Source organism: Acomys minous, assembly GCF_964271855.1.
Source record: "Acomys minous genome assembly, chromosome: 8".
Lineage (NCBI taxonomy): Eukaryota > Metazoa > Chordata > Mammalia > Rodentia > Muridae > Acomys > Acomys minous.
The window spans coordinates 116628082-116645463 of NC_140489.1; the positions used below are offsets into that span (position 1 = coordinate 116628082).

The 17382-nt window shown below is 43.1% G+C and overlaps 1 protein-coding gene across 6 annotated transcripts in view; it reads left to right on the forward strand.

Moving 5' to 3' along the window:
• The first annotated feature begins 336 nt into the window (after positions 1-336).
• The window catches only part of PLEKHH2 (pleckstrin homology, MyTH4 and FERM domain containing H2), a 102223-nt gene continuing 85177 nt past the window's right edge, over positions 337-17382 (forward strand). The window contains exons 1-2 of one of the 6 annotated variants that reach the window (XM_084791403.1): positions 337-540; positions 9962-10091. In XM_084791403.1, the coding sequence (XP_084647529.1) occupies positions 9969-10091 (123 nt within the window). In that variant the 5' untranslated portion in view covers positions 337-540; positions 9962-9968. Of the gene's footprint in view, positions 541-828; positions 1091-9961; positions 10092-17382 lie in introns of those variants that run through there. The other 5 variants (XM_084791404.1, XM_084791402.1, XM_084791401.1 and 2 more) reach the window with 5 other exon arrangements.

Genomic DNA, 17382 nt, shown 5'->3' on the forward strand with positions numbered 1-17382 from the left:
TAAACTTGCACAAGTAGGAGGGAGGCTTTGCAGGCTGCACACGGAAATCTGTTCTTGGCTGTTTAAGCATCAGGAAGACAATAAAGGCTTTTGGCAAACTGCACACTTAACTCTACACACTTACTCCCAAGTAGAAAGATAGATGAAAGATCAACAAGAGGATAGAGTTCAGGCCTAGAGAAACTATGCAAGAGGGTGGTACACAGGTCCAGCCGAGGCAAAGGGAATGGAAAAGAGGTGACTAAACGCTACAACAGGCCTTGAAGTCTAGGTGTGGGGAAGGCAGTAGAAGCACCTCTTTGGGTCAGAGCTCCTTACTCAGAGGGGCGCCAGGAGGAGCCAAAGATAAACACCTCCTCCAATGACGCCCGGTGGTCGGCCGCCGCCTCCGATTAGCTACTCCAGCCGCCAATCCCGGAGGAGGCGGTGCCGTCCCCGGCCCACTCCGGGCTCCGAGAGCTGCCGGCGCGGGCTGAGAGCCGGGGAAGCCGGCGGAGCCGGGTAGCAGGCGAGGCCCGGACATCGGTCGCCGCGGCAGAGGTAGGCAGGTGGGCAGATCGCAGGGTCCATCGGCCTCGGGGACCCTGCCCTCGGGGACCTGGCTCCGGGGGTCCCTCACCCCGGGACCACGTCGTCCCGTGTAGCCGGCGAGGAAAGGGGCGGTGGTGGGGCCGGCGAAGCGGGACGGGGATGCAGTACAAGACACCGCGCGCCCGGGCTCGGCCTGGGTCCCGAGTCACCCGCACGAGCCGGCGGGGGTGGCACTACGTACCCTAGGCTCCTGTGACGTTCTGTTAGAAAAGCCGGGCCCGGGCTAGTGGCACCACCGGGGGGTCGTCGGGCGGGCGCGCTGCTGGGCAGCCCCGCGTCCCCGCATGCCGTGGGTCCCATCGGCGATGCTACAGTTCGGCCTGCGCTTCTGGAGAGCTGTGCTGTGAAGGAACTCCGGGACCAAAGTTCTCCAGCTTTTCATGTTTAACACCTACCTCCACTTGCTCGACCGCCCGACGCCAGAGCGCCCTAAGGTGACAGAAGTACCCCGAAATAAAGCTGCCTCTTTGAGAAGTTGAGACATTTTGCCCCACGAAAAGTTAAGACATTTTGCCTTGCAAACTGTGCTCATGCCGGACTACCTGCAGGTCACTGGCTTCTTTGTGAAAGTTTCAGGCTTTGCGAGCCTGGACCTTACAGCTCTGTGTGTGTCCTGAAGGAGTGTGTGGAGCCAGGAGCAGGCTGTTCTGGGCAGTGCCGCGGAAGGGCAGGCGTGGTCCAAGTGGGTCTAGGTGGTGGTAGGGTTCTTTAAACAAGGCATGTTTCAGTCCAGTTAAGAAAGACATCTTTTCTGCATTAGGGGGAGGGGAGGCGAAGACAACTCACAGCCCAAACTGTTCCTGGAGAAAATGAAGGTTTTAGGGGTTTATCCAAATTTCATGACCATGAGCGAAGGTAGTATCCTACGTCCTTTCCTCTCTCGTTTTCTTCTTCTTTCCCTCTTTCTTCTTTTTCTTTTTTAAAACCTCCTCCCACCCCCTTTTAGGATTTGGAAAAGAAACAGGAAGTCAGAGATTCAGAGAAAAGAGCGTTCACTTCACAACAGTAAACAGTTTACTTTGTGTCAGTAAATATTGACAAAGTCACTGGAGGTCTTGGAAAAATCTCAGTTTTTTTTTCCTGACTCCCAGCAGAGAAGGTAGATCCCCTTAGAGTTCAAAACTTAGGCCATTTTAAGAAGAGAGTGATAGCCCCAAAGCCATACAGTTCGGTCACTATGGGTGACAAAACTGTTGAGAATCCACATTCTTAACTGCTCAGAGTGGTGCTTTCTTTCTTGTGTGTCACAGCTGCCTTCTACCTAGTTACAGAACTGCAGAGTGACACAAGGCGATCACGTGTCTAGACCTTGGGCCATCACAAAACCAAACTGAAGTTTTGAATTCCTCTTACTATGGCTTAGTTATTGGGACTCAAAGATGTCAAAAAAGCATGTTTGATAATCTTAAAGCTCTTCTACTTCATCATACAAATGTATAATTATTACAACTAAAGAAAAGCAGATGTATTTAACTTTGAATTTTCTCATATCACTTTTCATAGCAAAGTTCTAGGTAAAGAGATATGTACTAAACTTTTTCATAGTTTAGGTTAACAGTTAGTAATCTATTATTTGAATTATTGGTGAGATTCCTGGCAGGGATAACTACTCCTATTGAATGGTTAAATCTGTAAATGTGGTCCTAGTATATGCCCATTTCCTTTATTTGTATATATACTTTTAAATTGAGATATAATTCACAAACCATAAATTGATCCTTTGAAAGCGTATAGCTTAGGGGATTTGCAAGTTTGTGCAGTCACCACAATACAGTTTTGGAATATTTTCTTTATCTCTCCAAGAAGCTATAAGCCAGTGGTGCTCAACCTATGAGTTGCAACGTCTTTGGGAGTTGAACGACCCTTTCGGGGGGTTGAACGAACGACCCTTTTGGGGATTGAGCAACTCTTTCACAGAGGTCACTTAAGACCATCGGAAAACACAAGTGTTTACATTACGATTCCTAACAGTAGCAAATTGCAGTTATGAAGTAGCAACAAAAATAATGTTGTGGTTAGGGTCACCATGACACAAGGAGCCATATTAAAGGGTCACTGCCATAGGAAGCTGAGGACCACTGCAGGCCTATTAGTAGTGAGTCTCAATTGCCGTCTCCTCGTCTCCTTGGCAACCATTGATCTGCTTTCTATCTTTTTTGGACTTGGCTGTTCTGGGCACTTTATATACAACATGGGACCTGGAGTTGTGGACCGTAGGATGACTTTATAAACACCTGAGGAGCTGTTTAACCATGCCATTTTTGCAGCACCAGCGACATCTAAGAGTTCTAATCTCTGCACAGCCTCATCAACCCTCGTTAGCCCATGTGCTTTTCCATTTCAGTATGTTGAGCCAACGTGGGGTGAAATGGAATGTCATCATGATTTTGATTTTTCACTTATTCTTTGACTTTTTTCTTGCAGTTAATGATGCTGGGAATTTTGTGTGTTTATTGACCATTTATGTATTTCCTTTGAAGAAATGTCTGTTCTAATTGTGTGTGTGTGTGTGTGTGTGTGTGTGTGTGTGTGTGTGTGTGTGTGTGTGTACTAGTCAGCTTTCTATTGCTGTGATAATTACTATGACCCAAAACAGCTTTGGGGAGGAAGGGCTTTATTTCAGCTCACAGTTTGTAGTCCTTCATGTACATAGGTCAGGGCAGGCACCTGGGGGCAGGAACTAAGGCAGAGACCATGGAGGAGAGCTGCTTATCATCTTTCTCCTCACGCTGTGCTCAGACTGCTTGCTTCAGGAACTGCCCAGAGGTGGTACAGCTCCCTCTGTTGGCTGGGCATGCCCAGGTTTTTGGTTTTTGTCAACCTGACACAGAAACCTATCACGGTTAAACCATACCCTTTCCTCTCTTGCTGACCTCAACCACTAATAAAGGAAACGCCCTACAGACTTGCCTACAGGCAGTCTGGATGCAGACATTTTTCTCAGTTGAAGTTCCTCTTCCCTGATAACTCTAGCTTGTGTCAACTTGACAAAACCCAAAACCCAAAGCCAACCAAAACAATGGAGGCCTTGTCAATTTGACACAAAACACATCACTATTAAACCATAACCTTCTCTCTCTTGCTGTCCCCAAGATGTCATGTTAATATTAAAATCACAATATAAAACATTCCAACTTTTTTTTTTTTGGCTTTTCGAGACAGGGTTTCTCTGCATAGCCTTACTTTGTCTTTCTAAGTCTAGGTTGACCTAGACTTACTTTGTAGACCAAGCTTGGCCTTGAACACACATCGATCCACCTGCCTCTGCCTCCCAAGTGCTGGGTTCAAAAGTGTACACCACAGCACCTCGCTAAACATTCCAACTTTTTAAAAGTCCCAGTCTTTAATAAATTTTAACACTTAAAATTCCAAAGTCTCTTTAAAACATTGAAAGTCGGGGCCAGGTGTGGTGGCGCACGCCTTTAATCCCAGCACTCGGGAGGGAAATGCAGGTGGATCCCTGTGAGTTTGAGGCCAGCCTGGTCTACAAAGCAAGTCCAGGACAGCCAAGGCTAACACAGAGAGACCCTGTCTCAAAAAAACCAAACCAAACCAAACCAAACCAAACCAAACCAAAACCAAACCAACCAAACAACAACAACAACAACCAGAGAGAGAGAGAGAGAGAGAGAGGGAGGGGGGGAGACCCCTAAGAAGCCCAAACAAACAAACAAAAAAATTCAAAGTGTTTTAAGTGTGGGTACCTATAAAATACAAATTGCTATATACTTTGCTCCGAGAGGGAAGAACTAGAGCACAGTCACATCCCAAAGTCAGAGTCAGGCATGTGGCACTCACAATATTCTGGGCTCCAGAGGGCTTCAGCAGCTCCACCACTGTGGTTCTGCGGGTCACAGCACATGCGGCTTGTCTCATAGCTCGAGGCCAGTTGCACTCCATGGATGCTGCTGTTCCTTGGTGGTTGCCCCATAGTCCTGGCATCTCCAATATTCTGCTACAACTGAGGCTGTGCCTTCACCAGTGACCTCTCCTGGCCTCTCACAGAGCCAAGACTCAGCTGCTCTCCCATGACCTGCCCGCTCATGCTTTCAAAACCAGCACCATCTGGGTGACTCCTTATGCGTTACCAAGTTTGGCTGCCAGCATGAAACACAACCTTGGCCTTCTCTGGACCACATCTTCTTTGTGTTGACCCTGAGGAAATTTGTCTCAGAAAAATTCTACCTCAGGGATGCTGGTCTCTTAGTCAATGATAATTTCTCAACTTCAGCTAACCATCATTGATTGTCCAAGTAAAGCAAAGGTTCTGTTTCAGAGCTTCTGGTCTCTTCTATAACCACAGCTGGTTCTTCAGCCCCAGCTGCCCAGATTCTTAACACAAGGGATTAAATGACCCCAGTAAAGTCTTTAAGGTGCTCTCAAGCTTCCTTCTGGAACTTTCCAAGCCAGGCCTTTCCTGTCTTTAGCACTTTTAACATTATTACCTTCCATGTTCCTCAGGAACAGCTCACTGAGCTCTGAGCACCCAATGGCTTTTCCAGCCGAAAGTTCCAAACTCCTTGCACACTCCCTGCTTTAAAAAAACAAAACAAAACAAAAACAACAACAACAACAACAACAACAACAACAACAACAACGTAGCCTGGGAGCAGATGCAGAGACCCACAGCCAAACATTAGGCCAGACTTCAGGTACCCTGCAGAAGAGATGTCAGGAGGTTTGTAAGAGCCAAAGGGGTCAAAGAGTACAGCCTACAGAATCAACTAAGTAGGGCTCATAAGGACCCATAGAGATTGAAGCTACAATCAGGGAGTCTGTGCGGGTTTGAGCTAGGTCCTTTGCATATAAACTATGGTTGTGTAGCTTGGTGTTCTTACATACAATGGGAGTATATGTGTGTATATGGGGGTGGGTATCTCTCTGACTCTTCCGGTTGCTCTTGGGACCCTTTTCCTCCTACTGGGTTGGCTTGTCCAGCCTTGAGATGAGACTATGTGTCTAGTCTTATTGTAATTTGTTATGCTGTGTTCCACTGATGTCCCCGGGAATCCTGCTCTTTTCTGAGTGGAAGTAGAAGAGGAGAAGGAGCAGATCCCAGTAGTTGAGGGAAGGGACTGGGAGGAGCAGTGAAGGGAGGGGAAACTGCAGTTGGGATATAATATATGAGAGATGAATAAAAAACAAACAAAAAACATGGCAAGGTTGGTCATTCCCTGGTACCAATTTCCGTCTTAGTTGGGGTTTCTATCGCTGTGACAAAGCACTGTGACCAAAAGCCACTTGAGGAGGAAAGGGTTTGTTTCAGCTTACAACTCTCAGATCACACGTTCCATCGTTGAGGGAAGTCAGAGTGGAAAACTAAGGCAGGAACCTGGAGGCAGGACTGAAATAGAGGCCATTGAGGTATTCTTTTTACTGGCTTGTTCCTCGTGGCTTGGTTTCAGCCTGGTTTCTTCTATACAGCTCAGCCTGGTTTCCTTTTTTTTTTTCTTTTTTTAAGATTTATTTATTTATTATTAGGTATACAGTGTTCTACCTGCATGTATCAGAGGGCATCAGATCATATTACAGATGGTTGCGAACCACCATGTGGTTGCTGGGAATTGAACTCAGGACCTTTGGAAGAGCAGGCGGCACTCTTAGCCACTGAGCCATCTCTCCAGCCCTCAGCCTGGTTTCTTATACAGCTTAGAACCACTAGCCCAGAGATGACCCTGCTCTACCCCCATGGCCTGGGCCCACCCACGTCAATTAGCACAGAAAATGCCCTACAATCTGATGGAGACATTCTCTCATCTGAGGGTCGAATCAGGTTCTCATGCCTGTGTGGCAAGCACTTTACCATGTAATCCATCTCCCCAGGCCCTGATTTTGCCTACTTTTAAAATTAGATTTCCAGCCAGGCGTGGTGGCACACGCCTTTAATCCCAGCACTCAGGAGGCAGAGGCTGGTGGATCGCTGTGAGTTCGAGGCCAGCCTGGTCTACAAAGTGAGTTCAGGACTGCCAAGGCTACACAGAGAAACCTTGTCTTGAAAAACAAAACAAAACAAAAAACCCCAAAATTACATTTCCTTTTTGGTTTTGTTTTCAAAACAGGGTCTTACTATGTAGCCCTAGCTCTCAGGCTGGTCAAGAACTCACAGAGATCCACCTCCCACTGCCTCCTCCGTGTTGAGATTAAAGGCATGCACCATCAAGCCTGGAAGGTTGTCTTTTTTACTGATTGAGTTGTTTGGATCATTTCCATATTCTGGACACCCAATGTTCAAATAGTTCTTTACCCTTTTGTAGGTTATTTGTACAAGCTCTCCATAGTGTCCTTAGAGATGCATAATTCTTAAATTTTGATGAGGTTTCATTTATCTATTTTCTGATTTCCTCTTAGAGCTTTGGGTTACATTTTGGCCTTCGTTACATCTTATGCTACTTTGTGTATCTGGGATGAGGGAGGGGACCACATTCATTCTTCTGCATGTGGATGCCCATCGTTTGTTAACAATGTTGTTATCATCCCTGTTGAATGGTCTTGGTACTCTTGACAAAAACCAAAACGATTGTCAACAGGAGGTTGTATTTCTGGGCTCGACTCTATTCTGCTGACATCTTGGTACTTGCTGCAGTTTGTAGCAAGTTTTGAAGTTTGAGTCTATGACTCCTTAAGCTCACCAAGATTTGGGCCCTTAAATTTCTAGATGAATTTTAGGATCAACTTGTCAATTTTTGCCCTCCCCTCAAAACCCAGTTGGAATACTTACAGTTATTGCATTGCTCACCCATTTACAAGTCTCGTCATCTGAACAGATTGCAATCCATGAGCACACCATGTCTTTCTTTGACGACGTGTGGGATATTTTATTAATTTGGGATTTTTTTCTTTGCTAGTGTGTAGAACTTGATTTTTCATAATTGCAAAACCTAACACCTTTCTCAGTAGTTCTAATAGGTTGTGTGTGTGTGCATGTATATGTGTGTTTTTTAGAATTTTCTATGTACATGATCATATCCTCTGCAAATAATCCTACTTCCTTTTAAAATCTAGAACCTGTTTATTTTATTCTTGCCTTGGCTACATCTCTAGTATAAGGTAGAGCAGAAGTGAGAACAGATTTTTTTTGTCTTTTGCTGATCTCAAAGGGACGTGCAATCACTGATGCGCGTGTAAGTTGTCAGCTGTGGACTTTTCAAAATGTCCCTTACCACGGTGAAGAATTCCCGCTGCTAGTGTGTTGAATGCTTTTCTTAGGAAGAGATGTTGGATTTTGTCAAACTTTTGTCTGTGCTGTTGAAATGATCATGTATTTTTTGTCCTTTATTCTATTCGTATGATACATTGCCTTGATTCACTTGCATTTGTTGAAAAGTATTTATGCTATTTTAAAAAAAACCATAGGCTAGGTATGTAAACTATTGGCAAAGCACTTGTCTTCCCAGCCCAGAGTTCAAATCTCAGCAATTCAAGGCCAACACCTTACACTGTGGCACAGACAAGTTATTCTTACTGTAGAGGAAAACGTAACCCAGCATGAAATAGATTATATTGCCTGTGGTAGAACAACATCCATATTTTTCTGAACGGTTAAGAATTAAGGATGCCTATTTTCTTAAAGCTTTTTATTTTTAAGTATTTTATCTGCTTTCTTTTCCTGTGTTCCATCTAAAGCTAATAGAAAGGTGAAGTCACAACAGAATGGAAAAGTTTGTGATATCAACATGAAACATTAACAGTAAATGTTAATAAAGTGTCATCCACAAAGCTAATATTTAAAAAAAAACCAACCAGAAATCAGTAGGGGTGGATTCTATAAAAGCAGGAAAAATTTCTCCAACTCTTCAGTGGCATTTCTGCAGTTTGTGGCCAAGGAGTGTCTAAAGATCTGCAGTGGCTAGGGCTGATCGGAACAGAAGTTGCTGCCTTTGTAGAACAATTCTTTTCTATTTGTTTCCAAATTGTGGAACGATAATTTCAGTATTAAAGTGGAAACTGTCTTAAGCACAAATCATCTCTTCGTGCTTAAGGAAAGCAGTTTTCAGGCTAGTCTTCAGTAGCTGGCAGGGTTTTTGTTTGGTTGTTTGTTTTGTTCGTTTTCTTTTGAGATGGTCTATGTAGTCGTGACCGGCCCGGAACCTGGAACTTGAAGTGTAGTCAAGGAGGGCCCTGAATGTACCATAATCTTCCTGCCCCGGCCTGTCAAGTGCTAGAATTATAAAGGGAGCTTGTAGCATACAGTTTTAAAGTTTTGGTGTATGTTTAGGGAACAGGATATATGACAGTAAATACAGGAAAGTTCTGAATATTTATCATCATGTGTTCTCTTAGACTGGAGCGTGGTTCCTTCGGAAAATCCATTCCTAACTCAGATTTCATCAGTTCATGGCAAAAAGGTCATTCAGAAATACAACTTGGCCACTGAACATTAGTAAACATTCCAACTACTGTCATGAATCCCACCCAGAGCCAGAAGCATCCATGCTTCTGAAACCAGTAGTCCTTTAGACGTGCAAGACCACCTCTCCTGGCCTAGAGCTTCCTCCCTCCAGAAAAGCCTCCTCCCGCAATTAATCTTCTTCAGAAGAACAGCTAATATCATAGAAAACACTGAGTCTGCCATTTGGTGGTGGCTCGCCTTTAATCCCAGCACTCGGGAGGCGGAGGCAGGCAGATCTCGCTGAATTTGAGGCCAGCCTGGTCTACACAGTCAGTACTAGGGCAGCCTACATGTAGAAGCCCTACATCGGAAAAAAAACCAAAACAAAAAACAAAAAAACCCAAAACGAAACACTGAGTCCAGATTTACTAAATGTAGATAACTCCAGATTTCATCTGTATCTGTTTCCTCTTCTTACCTGAAAAGGCTTTCTGGCTTCAGAGACTTTAGCTTGGACCCAGACAAATCCAAAATGGTACCAAGTCATCATTTTACTGCAAATCTAAACCATCATCTTGGCACAGGTATGGTAATTCCATAGGCTATTTTGTCACATTACCAGCACAGCGTGGTATGTCTTCAAGTCTGAAGTGTGAGTTATGAGTGGATATTTTCAAGTCTTTACCCATTGGGAAGAGTTTATATACAATCGTCTGTGTCTGGACTTTGCCGCCTTGTACTTCACAGTTCTGTTGGAAGCAGCGTTGCTTCATTTGTTCCTCACAGCTTGTCCATGGAACGTGTGCTTGTTAGTGTCTCTCTCTTAGCATGGGTAAACTGAGACAGAAAGTTAAGCACCCCAGTGTGGCTTCCAGCCTTGGCTTCTTATCCGTCATTGAGATCTTTAAACTGTAGCAAGTGCTGGCTTCATCTCAGAATTTAAGACTAGTATGTGATGGCATCCATTGAGACAACTGTTGCATTATCTTCAGTGTTAATGTGTGTGTTGTTTGACTGTTTTCCCTCCTTTCTTTTTTTTAGGAGAAAGATGGCGGACCCCTCGGAGCCAGAAGGACCGGTAGATTGGAAAGAACGCTGCGTAGCTTTGGAGGCTCAGCTCATGAAATTCCGAGTTCAAGCAAGCAAGATCCGAGAGCTCCTAGCAGAGAAAGTGAGTGCTTCCGCAGAATTGATGTCACTATCAGTTACTGCACCCCATGTGATCTGTACTAATTAATCTTATTACCCCTGTGTGGGTGTAACCATTTTTTTTAATGATAATGAATATAGTTTAACTTTCTATGAAGTATTTGAAGCTATATTTGACATATTCTTTCACGAAATATGGGACAAAAAGCCATTTATTTGTGAGCACTAATGGAATATGGGAATATTACATGTTTGGCGAATACAGAGTTCATTCATTCCAGAAAGAAAGCTATAATTTATCTGACTTAATAAAGAAATTTAATAGTGTTTTGATCTGCTTCCTGTTGAAGAATATAATTTTAAGCCTGGTGTGGTGCCACAAGTTTGCAATCCCATCACTGAGGCAGGAGGATTACAAGTTTAAGGCCAGCCTGAGCCACACAATAAAACCCTGTCTCAGTGAAACAAAACAAACAAAAAGTGATTTAAAAGTAATTATAGAAGGAAACTCTCTGCTGACAGTAAATACACTGGAAGGAATGCGCCTGTCTAGGAGTTCCTAATTATATGTTTCAAAATTGTCATCTGGGCTAGAATTGAGGTCACTATAGTAATAGTCTTCTATCAATAGATCTAGTAATGTAATTAGAATTTTTGTCACTGGAAATGTATATCCCTGAGTCCTGGGAACTTGGATTCTAGGCTTTGCTGTCTGATGTAGTGCTGTGTTAACTTCCTTTCTATTGTTGTTGAGCACCATGGCCAAAAGCAGTGTGGGGAGGAAAGGGCTTATTTGGCTTTCGTGTTGGGACCACAGTCCATCATTGAGGGACCAGGGCAGGAAGTCAAGCAAGAGCAAGACCAGGAGGCATGGAAGGATGCTGCTTACCAGTTTGCCTTCAGGCCCATGCTGAGGTACCCCGTTCTTATGTTCCCCAGGGACACCTGCCCAAGTGGCACCACCCACAGTTAGCCTATGGCCCCCACATTAATCAACAAACAAGACAACGTCCCCACAGACATGCCCCACAGGCCAGGCTGATGGAGGCGAGTCCTTACTTGGGATTCCCTCTTCCCGGCTACTGCTGGTGTCCAGTTGACAAAACGAGTCCGTACTGATATGCCTGTGTGCTGCATGTCACTATGGCACATTCCAACAAGGCTTGTTCAGATTGAAGTCTGTTGCAAATGTAAAACACACCACGGATTTCAAAGATTTTATATGAAAGAATAAGATGAAAGAGTTTAGCAGTAATTGTTATATTATTGTATGATCAGTATTTTAAATATTGAGTTAATTGAGCAATTTTGGGGTTTTTTAGTGTATGTTCTAGAGATTTTAAAATTAACACATGGCTCTCATATTTCTAGATCATCCTGCTAATTGATTAGAAGAATTTATAGGTGATAGTTTTTTTAAATAAAAGATTTATTTATGTATTTATTACATATATACATATGGATTTATTTATCTGCATGCACATCTATCTGTACATCAGAACAGGGCATCCGATCCCATGAGACTACAGTTATAGATGGTTGTGAGCCACCGTGTGGGTGCTGGGAATTGAACTCAGGACCTCTGGTAGAGCAGCCCGTGCTCTGAATCACTGAGCCATCTCTTCAGCCCTATGGCTGTTATTTTAAACTTGAGTTCACATCCTTTTGGGATAGAGATTGATGCACATGTCACTGACTTCTCCACAGAAGTCCTAAATCTGTGCTAGGCAAGAACCCTTTAGGAGTGTCCTCATCAAATCCCATGAGATACCGGTTTGCTGAAGCCTCCAAACATCTCACCTGAGAATCTTTTAGGCGGGAAGACTAAGGTGGCCCTACTCGGCCTGGTTCACAGGTGACCCCGTGCCAGACTCTGTGGAATGAGTCCTTAATATTAACGTTGTCTGCTTGTTAGTTTCAGAGTAAAAATTACAGCTGAAAAAGATTCCAGTTTGAATACCTATAGCTGAGGGAAACTTAACTCAAAGATGATTATCATTCACCGAGTGTTTTCTCCTTTCAATATTAAAATCGTTTCTCATGCTGAAAGATGATTTAGCTACAGCCCCAACTACCTAGACAATGCTGGTGGTTAGCTTTACCAGTTATTTCCTCATTGCTAACCCTTGTCAACATGTCCGGGTCATTGTCCCTGCTTCTCAACAGCTGACACTGTTAACCAGTGAACTAAATAGAAGTTCTGTTTATTTGGGTTCTGATTAGTTAACCTTATTTTTTAATTTGTATAGCAAGCCTTTTACCCCCGCCCCCATGCACTCACTCTCTCTCTCTCTCTCTCTCTCTCTCTCTCTCTCTCTCTCTCTCTGTGTGTGTGTGTGTGTGTGTGTGTGTGTGTGTGTTTGCGTGTGCGTGGAGGCCAGAGAACAACCTCAGGCAAGTGGGTCTCATATCTGAAATCCTGTGTATCAGAATTAGATAGTTACATTACAATTTGTAACAGTAGCAAATTACAGTTATGGAGTCACAAAGGAATAATTTTATGGGGGGAGGGGAATCACCACAACTTGAGCATCTGTGTTAAAGAGTCACAGCATCAGGAAGGTTGAGAACCACTGATCTGTCCACCTTGGTTTTTTTTTTTTTTTGAGACAGGGTCTCTTCACTGGAACCTGGGACTTACTGACTAGTTAGGTGGGATGGCCATCGAACCCCAGGGGTCTTCTGGTCTCCCCCTCCCCAGTGCTGGGATTATAGAGCACACCAGCACAGTAGCTTTTTACATGGATCGGCAGGACCAGCCTTGGGTCTTCACACTTGCATGGCAAGCACTTTACTGACTGAACCGCCTCCCCAGCCCTTACTAGTTCTTTTAAAAGCCATTGCAGCAGGGTCCTTATGGAGATATTTAAGAAATGTATAGAAGTGTTATAAGTACAACTGTAAGTTGTTTTTGATTATTAATCTGCATGCTATTATATTTACTCTTTAAAAATTTTTTTTTCTGAATGAGCTAAACAAAAGGAACATTAGTTCAAAATCACTGTGGTTTCTTCTTTTAAAAAATGTCAAATTTAGGGGCTGGAGAAACGGCTCAGAGGTTAAGAGCACTGACTGACTGCTCTTCCAGAGGTCCTGAGTTCAATTCCCAGCAATCACACAGTGGCTCTCAACCACCTATAATTGTGATCTAATGCCCTCTTCTGTCATGCAGGAAGAGCACTGTATACATAATAAATAAATACGTTTCTTAAAAAAATGTCATATTTAGCCAGGCGTGGTGGGGCATGCCTGTAATCCCAGAACTCTGGGAGACAGACACAGGCAGATCTCTGTGAGTTCGAGGCCAGCCTGGTCTACAGAGCGAGTCCAAGACAGCCAAGGCTACACAGAGAAACCCTGTCTCGAAAAAACAAAAACAAACAAACAAACAAAAAGTCAAATTTACAACTCTGGCTAAAAGCCTTTAGAAGATCTAAGAGGTGGAATCACTCACGTGTTTTACACACTGGAAATATACATGTGTGCTAGTTACTCAGGGTTCCCTAGTAAACACACTCAGCACTACAGTGAGAGTAAAGATTTTCACAGTCCTTTTTTTTTGTTATATTCTATTATGAAATACTTTTCTCAGGGTTAAAAATTATTTTTGGTATCCATCACATTTTAATGAAAATGTCAACTATTTATTGACTTACTATATGTCAAATATTTTATAGGGAAAATGTACTAAGTTCATCTAACAACTTGTGAAGTTATAATTTTTTATCCATTTTATGGACTAGGAAACTGATGCTTAATATGACCAGTATGTATTTTAAATAGTTTATATATTTACTCTTCCCAATGATTTTATAAGGTAGGTACTAATATTATCCACATTAGGTACAAAAAGTTAATTAGCTTGCCCACGTTCATACCAAAAAGAAAGTGATAAAGCCAACATCTTTTTTTTTTTCCGAGACAGGGTTTCTCTGTGTTATCTTGGCTGTCCTGAACTAGCTTTGTAGACCAGGCTGGCCTTGAACTCACAATTATCTGCCTGCCTCTGCTTCCCAAGTGCTGAGATTAAAGGCTTTTTAGCCTGGTCTACAAAGCCAGTCCAGGACAGCCAATGCTACACAGAGAAAGCGTGTCTTGAAAAACCAACCAACCAACCAACCAACCAAACAAACAAACAAAAAAAAAAACCAAAAAAAGTTTTAAAGCCAGATTTTCTGTCTTTTAAAGCCTAAAGCCATTTGTCTGTCAGCTCAGGTTGCTTTCTGGTCTCTCTGCCAACTCTTTTATCCTCCCATACAACAGAGATATCCATCTGTGTGTGTGGTAGTTGTATATACGTTTGCGTAATATCTGTTTATGTAACAGCACATATTTCTCCATGCTGCATTCCTGAGACTAGTGGGTCCCACCTACACTTCTGGCTTTGTGTTGGGGCCGGGATGCTCAGAGCTCCTCCCTCATAATTCCTCTTCACACCTTCTCCCCACCTGGATGCTGCCCCAAGGCCAAAGATTCTTGAGGGAATAGTAATTTGTTTCTTTAGATCTTTGCAGAAGGTGTAGCCAATTGGAACAATTCTGGTTCTTAGCTTTCAGTCAGCGAACGGTGAGTGCTGTGGTTCTCAAGCTTTTACTATGGTTTTCAGCTAGTTTAAACCCTACGGGAGCTCCATGGGAGGCAGCTGTCACTGTCTCTAATCTATAGATCGTAACGTTAGGATTTGGAATAAATGATTGGTGTGTTCACTACTACACAGCTGACAAGCGGCAAAGCTGCCGGTGCATCGTGAACTTTTCAGATTTGTCGTGAGACAACTGAGAGTGCTTGGTGGGTGGAGATAGGCCACGCTTGCTTTCTCCCATCTTCCTGTCCCTTCCACTTCCTTTTCATGTTGGGAACTGAACCCAGGGCCTTGCAACATTAGCGGGAGAGCTCTGCCACCGATATAAACCCCTGGCCTTCCTTAATCCCTGTGAATAGATTATACTTGTTAAATTCAGCAAGACTTGAAGGTAGTTACAGATTAACACCAAAGATACCTCTGACACTTTTAAAGGAAATGCTATGAGGTAATGGCAAAGTAGCTTTATAATTAAATATGGATTTCAGATAGATAAGTCAATAGAATATGTGAAGGGTTTCCTTTTGTTTTGTTTTGGTTTTTCTTTTTTCTTTTCTTTCTTTCTTTCTTTCTTTTTTTTTTTTTTAAAGATTTATTTACCCAAAGGTTCCTAGAAACCTACAAGAAGAACATCATGATGGGTGGATCGGGACCCAGGGGTTCTGCTCAAACTATTGTACTAACCAAGAACAATACAAGTAGTAAACATCGAACCCCTACTCTGATCTACGCAATGGACAGGACATTCTCCACAGTTATGTGGAGAGAGGGGACTGACTTTGACATGAACTCTGGTGCTCCATATTTGACCACCTCCCCTTGGTGGGGAGGCCTGGTGGCACTCAAAGAAAGAATAAGCAGGCTACCAAGATGAGAGTTGATAGCCTATGACCATATAGTGGGGGAGGAGGTCCCCCTGGGTCATAGACCTAGGGGAGGGGAATAGGGTGAAAGCGGGAGGGAGGGAAGATTGGGAGGATACAAGTGATGGGATAACAATTGAGTTGTAATCTGAATAAATTAATAAAAAATTTAAAAAGATTTATTTAGTACTATGTATACAGTGTTTTGCTTGTATGAACACCTGCAGGGCAGAAGAGGGCATCAGATCACATTATAGATGGTTGTGAGCCACCATGTAGTTGCTGGGAATTGAACTCAGGACCTCAGGAAGAGCAGGCGGTGCTCTTAACCACTGAGCCATCTCTCCAGCCCTGGTTTGGTTTTTCAAGACAGGGTTTCTCTGTGTAGCCCTGGCTATCCTAGAACTTGCTCTGTAGACCAGACTGGCCTCAAACTCAGGGATCCACCTGCCTCTGCCTACCAAGTGCTGCGATTAAAGGTGTGTGCCACCATGCCCAGTATGAGTTTTTCTGTTTTTTTTTTAATTTTGTTTTTTGTTTTTTTAAGAAAGACTTTTTCCACCTATTTTTAAAAATCACAATTTTCAAGTGACTTAGGCTATTGAAGCTTGAGAAGAAACAAGGCCTTACTGAAGTCTCGGTCAAGTGCTTCTGTAACTGGGAGAGTCTTTAGAGGAATTTGAGGAATGGTGTTGGAAATATCCTTAGTATGCCAAATATAAACTCTTCAGGGAAGCTGAGATGAAGTCGTTCCTCTCCTTAACAAGCTAGTTTTCTGAGGCAGGGAGGGAAAGGGACAAGTTTCTCTTTGAGTTAAAGTGAAATGTTACTTTCTATGAACTAGTTTCTCAGTGAGAAGGAAAGATAAAATATGAAGCTTCCCCACCCCCTTCCATATCACCATGGTAACTGACTCCTGCTCTTACCTGACTCAGTGTCAGCGCCTCGTACCACTGGCCTTGTTTTCACGAGGCAGTTCAGGACCTTCTCCTAGGATTGAAGAGTCACTGGACAGCAGGACATATGTTTTCTTCACACAACAATCCAGGACAGCACTGCTAGAAGCCCATTTGAATATGACATCTGTTCCCTGACTCTTTTAGCTCAGCTAATGATGCACAGTGCTGACTGGAAATCCCACTTAGAATGGTGTGACCTTTTAGGCCACTTTTAATACCACTTTTGGGGGTAGTTGGTTGAAGATAGTATCAGAAAAAGAATCAGAATGTTTAATGATAGAATCTTTCATGGACTTGATAAGGAGAACCCAGAAAAGGCCAGCTGAGGGGTTGTGTCCACATCATTGAGTACAGAGGTGCTAAAGTATTCCTTCTGCCTGGATTAATCATGGGGCAATTTAATTTGTTCGCAGGGCCTATGACAGAGAGGATCTCTGAATATTTGTGTGGTAGTGTTATTATCCAAGTTCAATGGTAGATTCTTGTCTGCTACTTGTTGCTAAGTTCACCGTGGCTACAGAGACCATTTTTGGAGTAATAAATCAAGCACAAGGCTTAGAATTTGGTGCCAGCGTATAAAATGTTTAACTGTATTTTCAGTAAAACTTCCTATGGGGCACTTGATCGTTTCACACTGGCTTAGTATATGGCGGGTGGACTTGGAGTAATGACTACATTATAGTTTACACCATGAAAGTAAAATATTATGTGAATGTGTCCTGTGGGTTTTAAGTATTCTGCAAAGTTCTTTTCCCGCTCACTCAAATGATTATGAAAAGAAATACCCAAAGTGAAAATATTGCCTGTCAGTTTACTAGTGTGTTTGAACTGGCTTTAAAGTGCTATAAGTTTTATTGAATAGTTTGAATATATATATTTGCGTTAATGTAATGTGAAATGTTAGGTAAT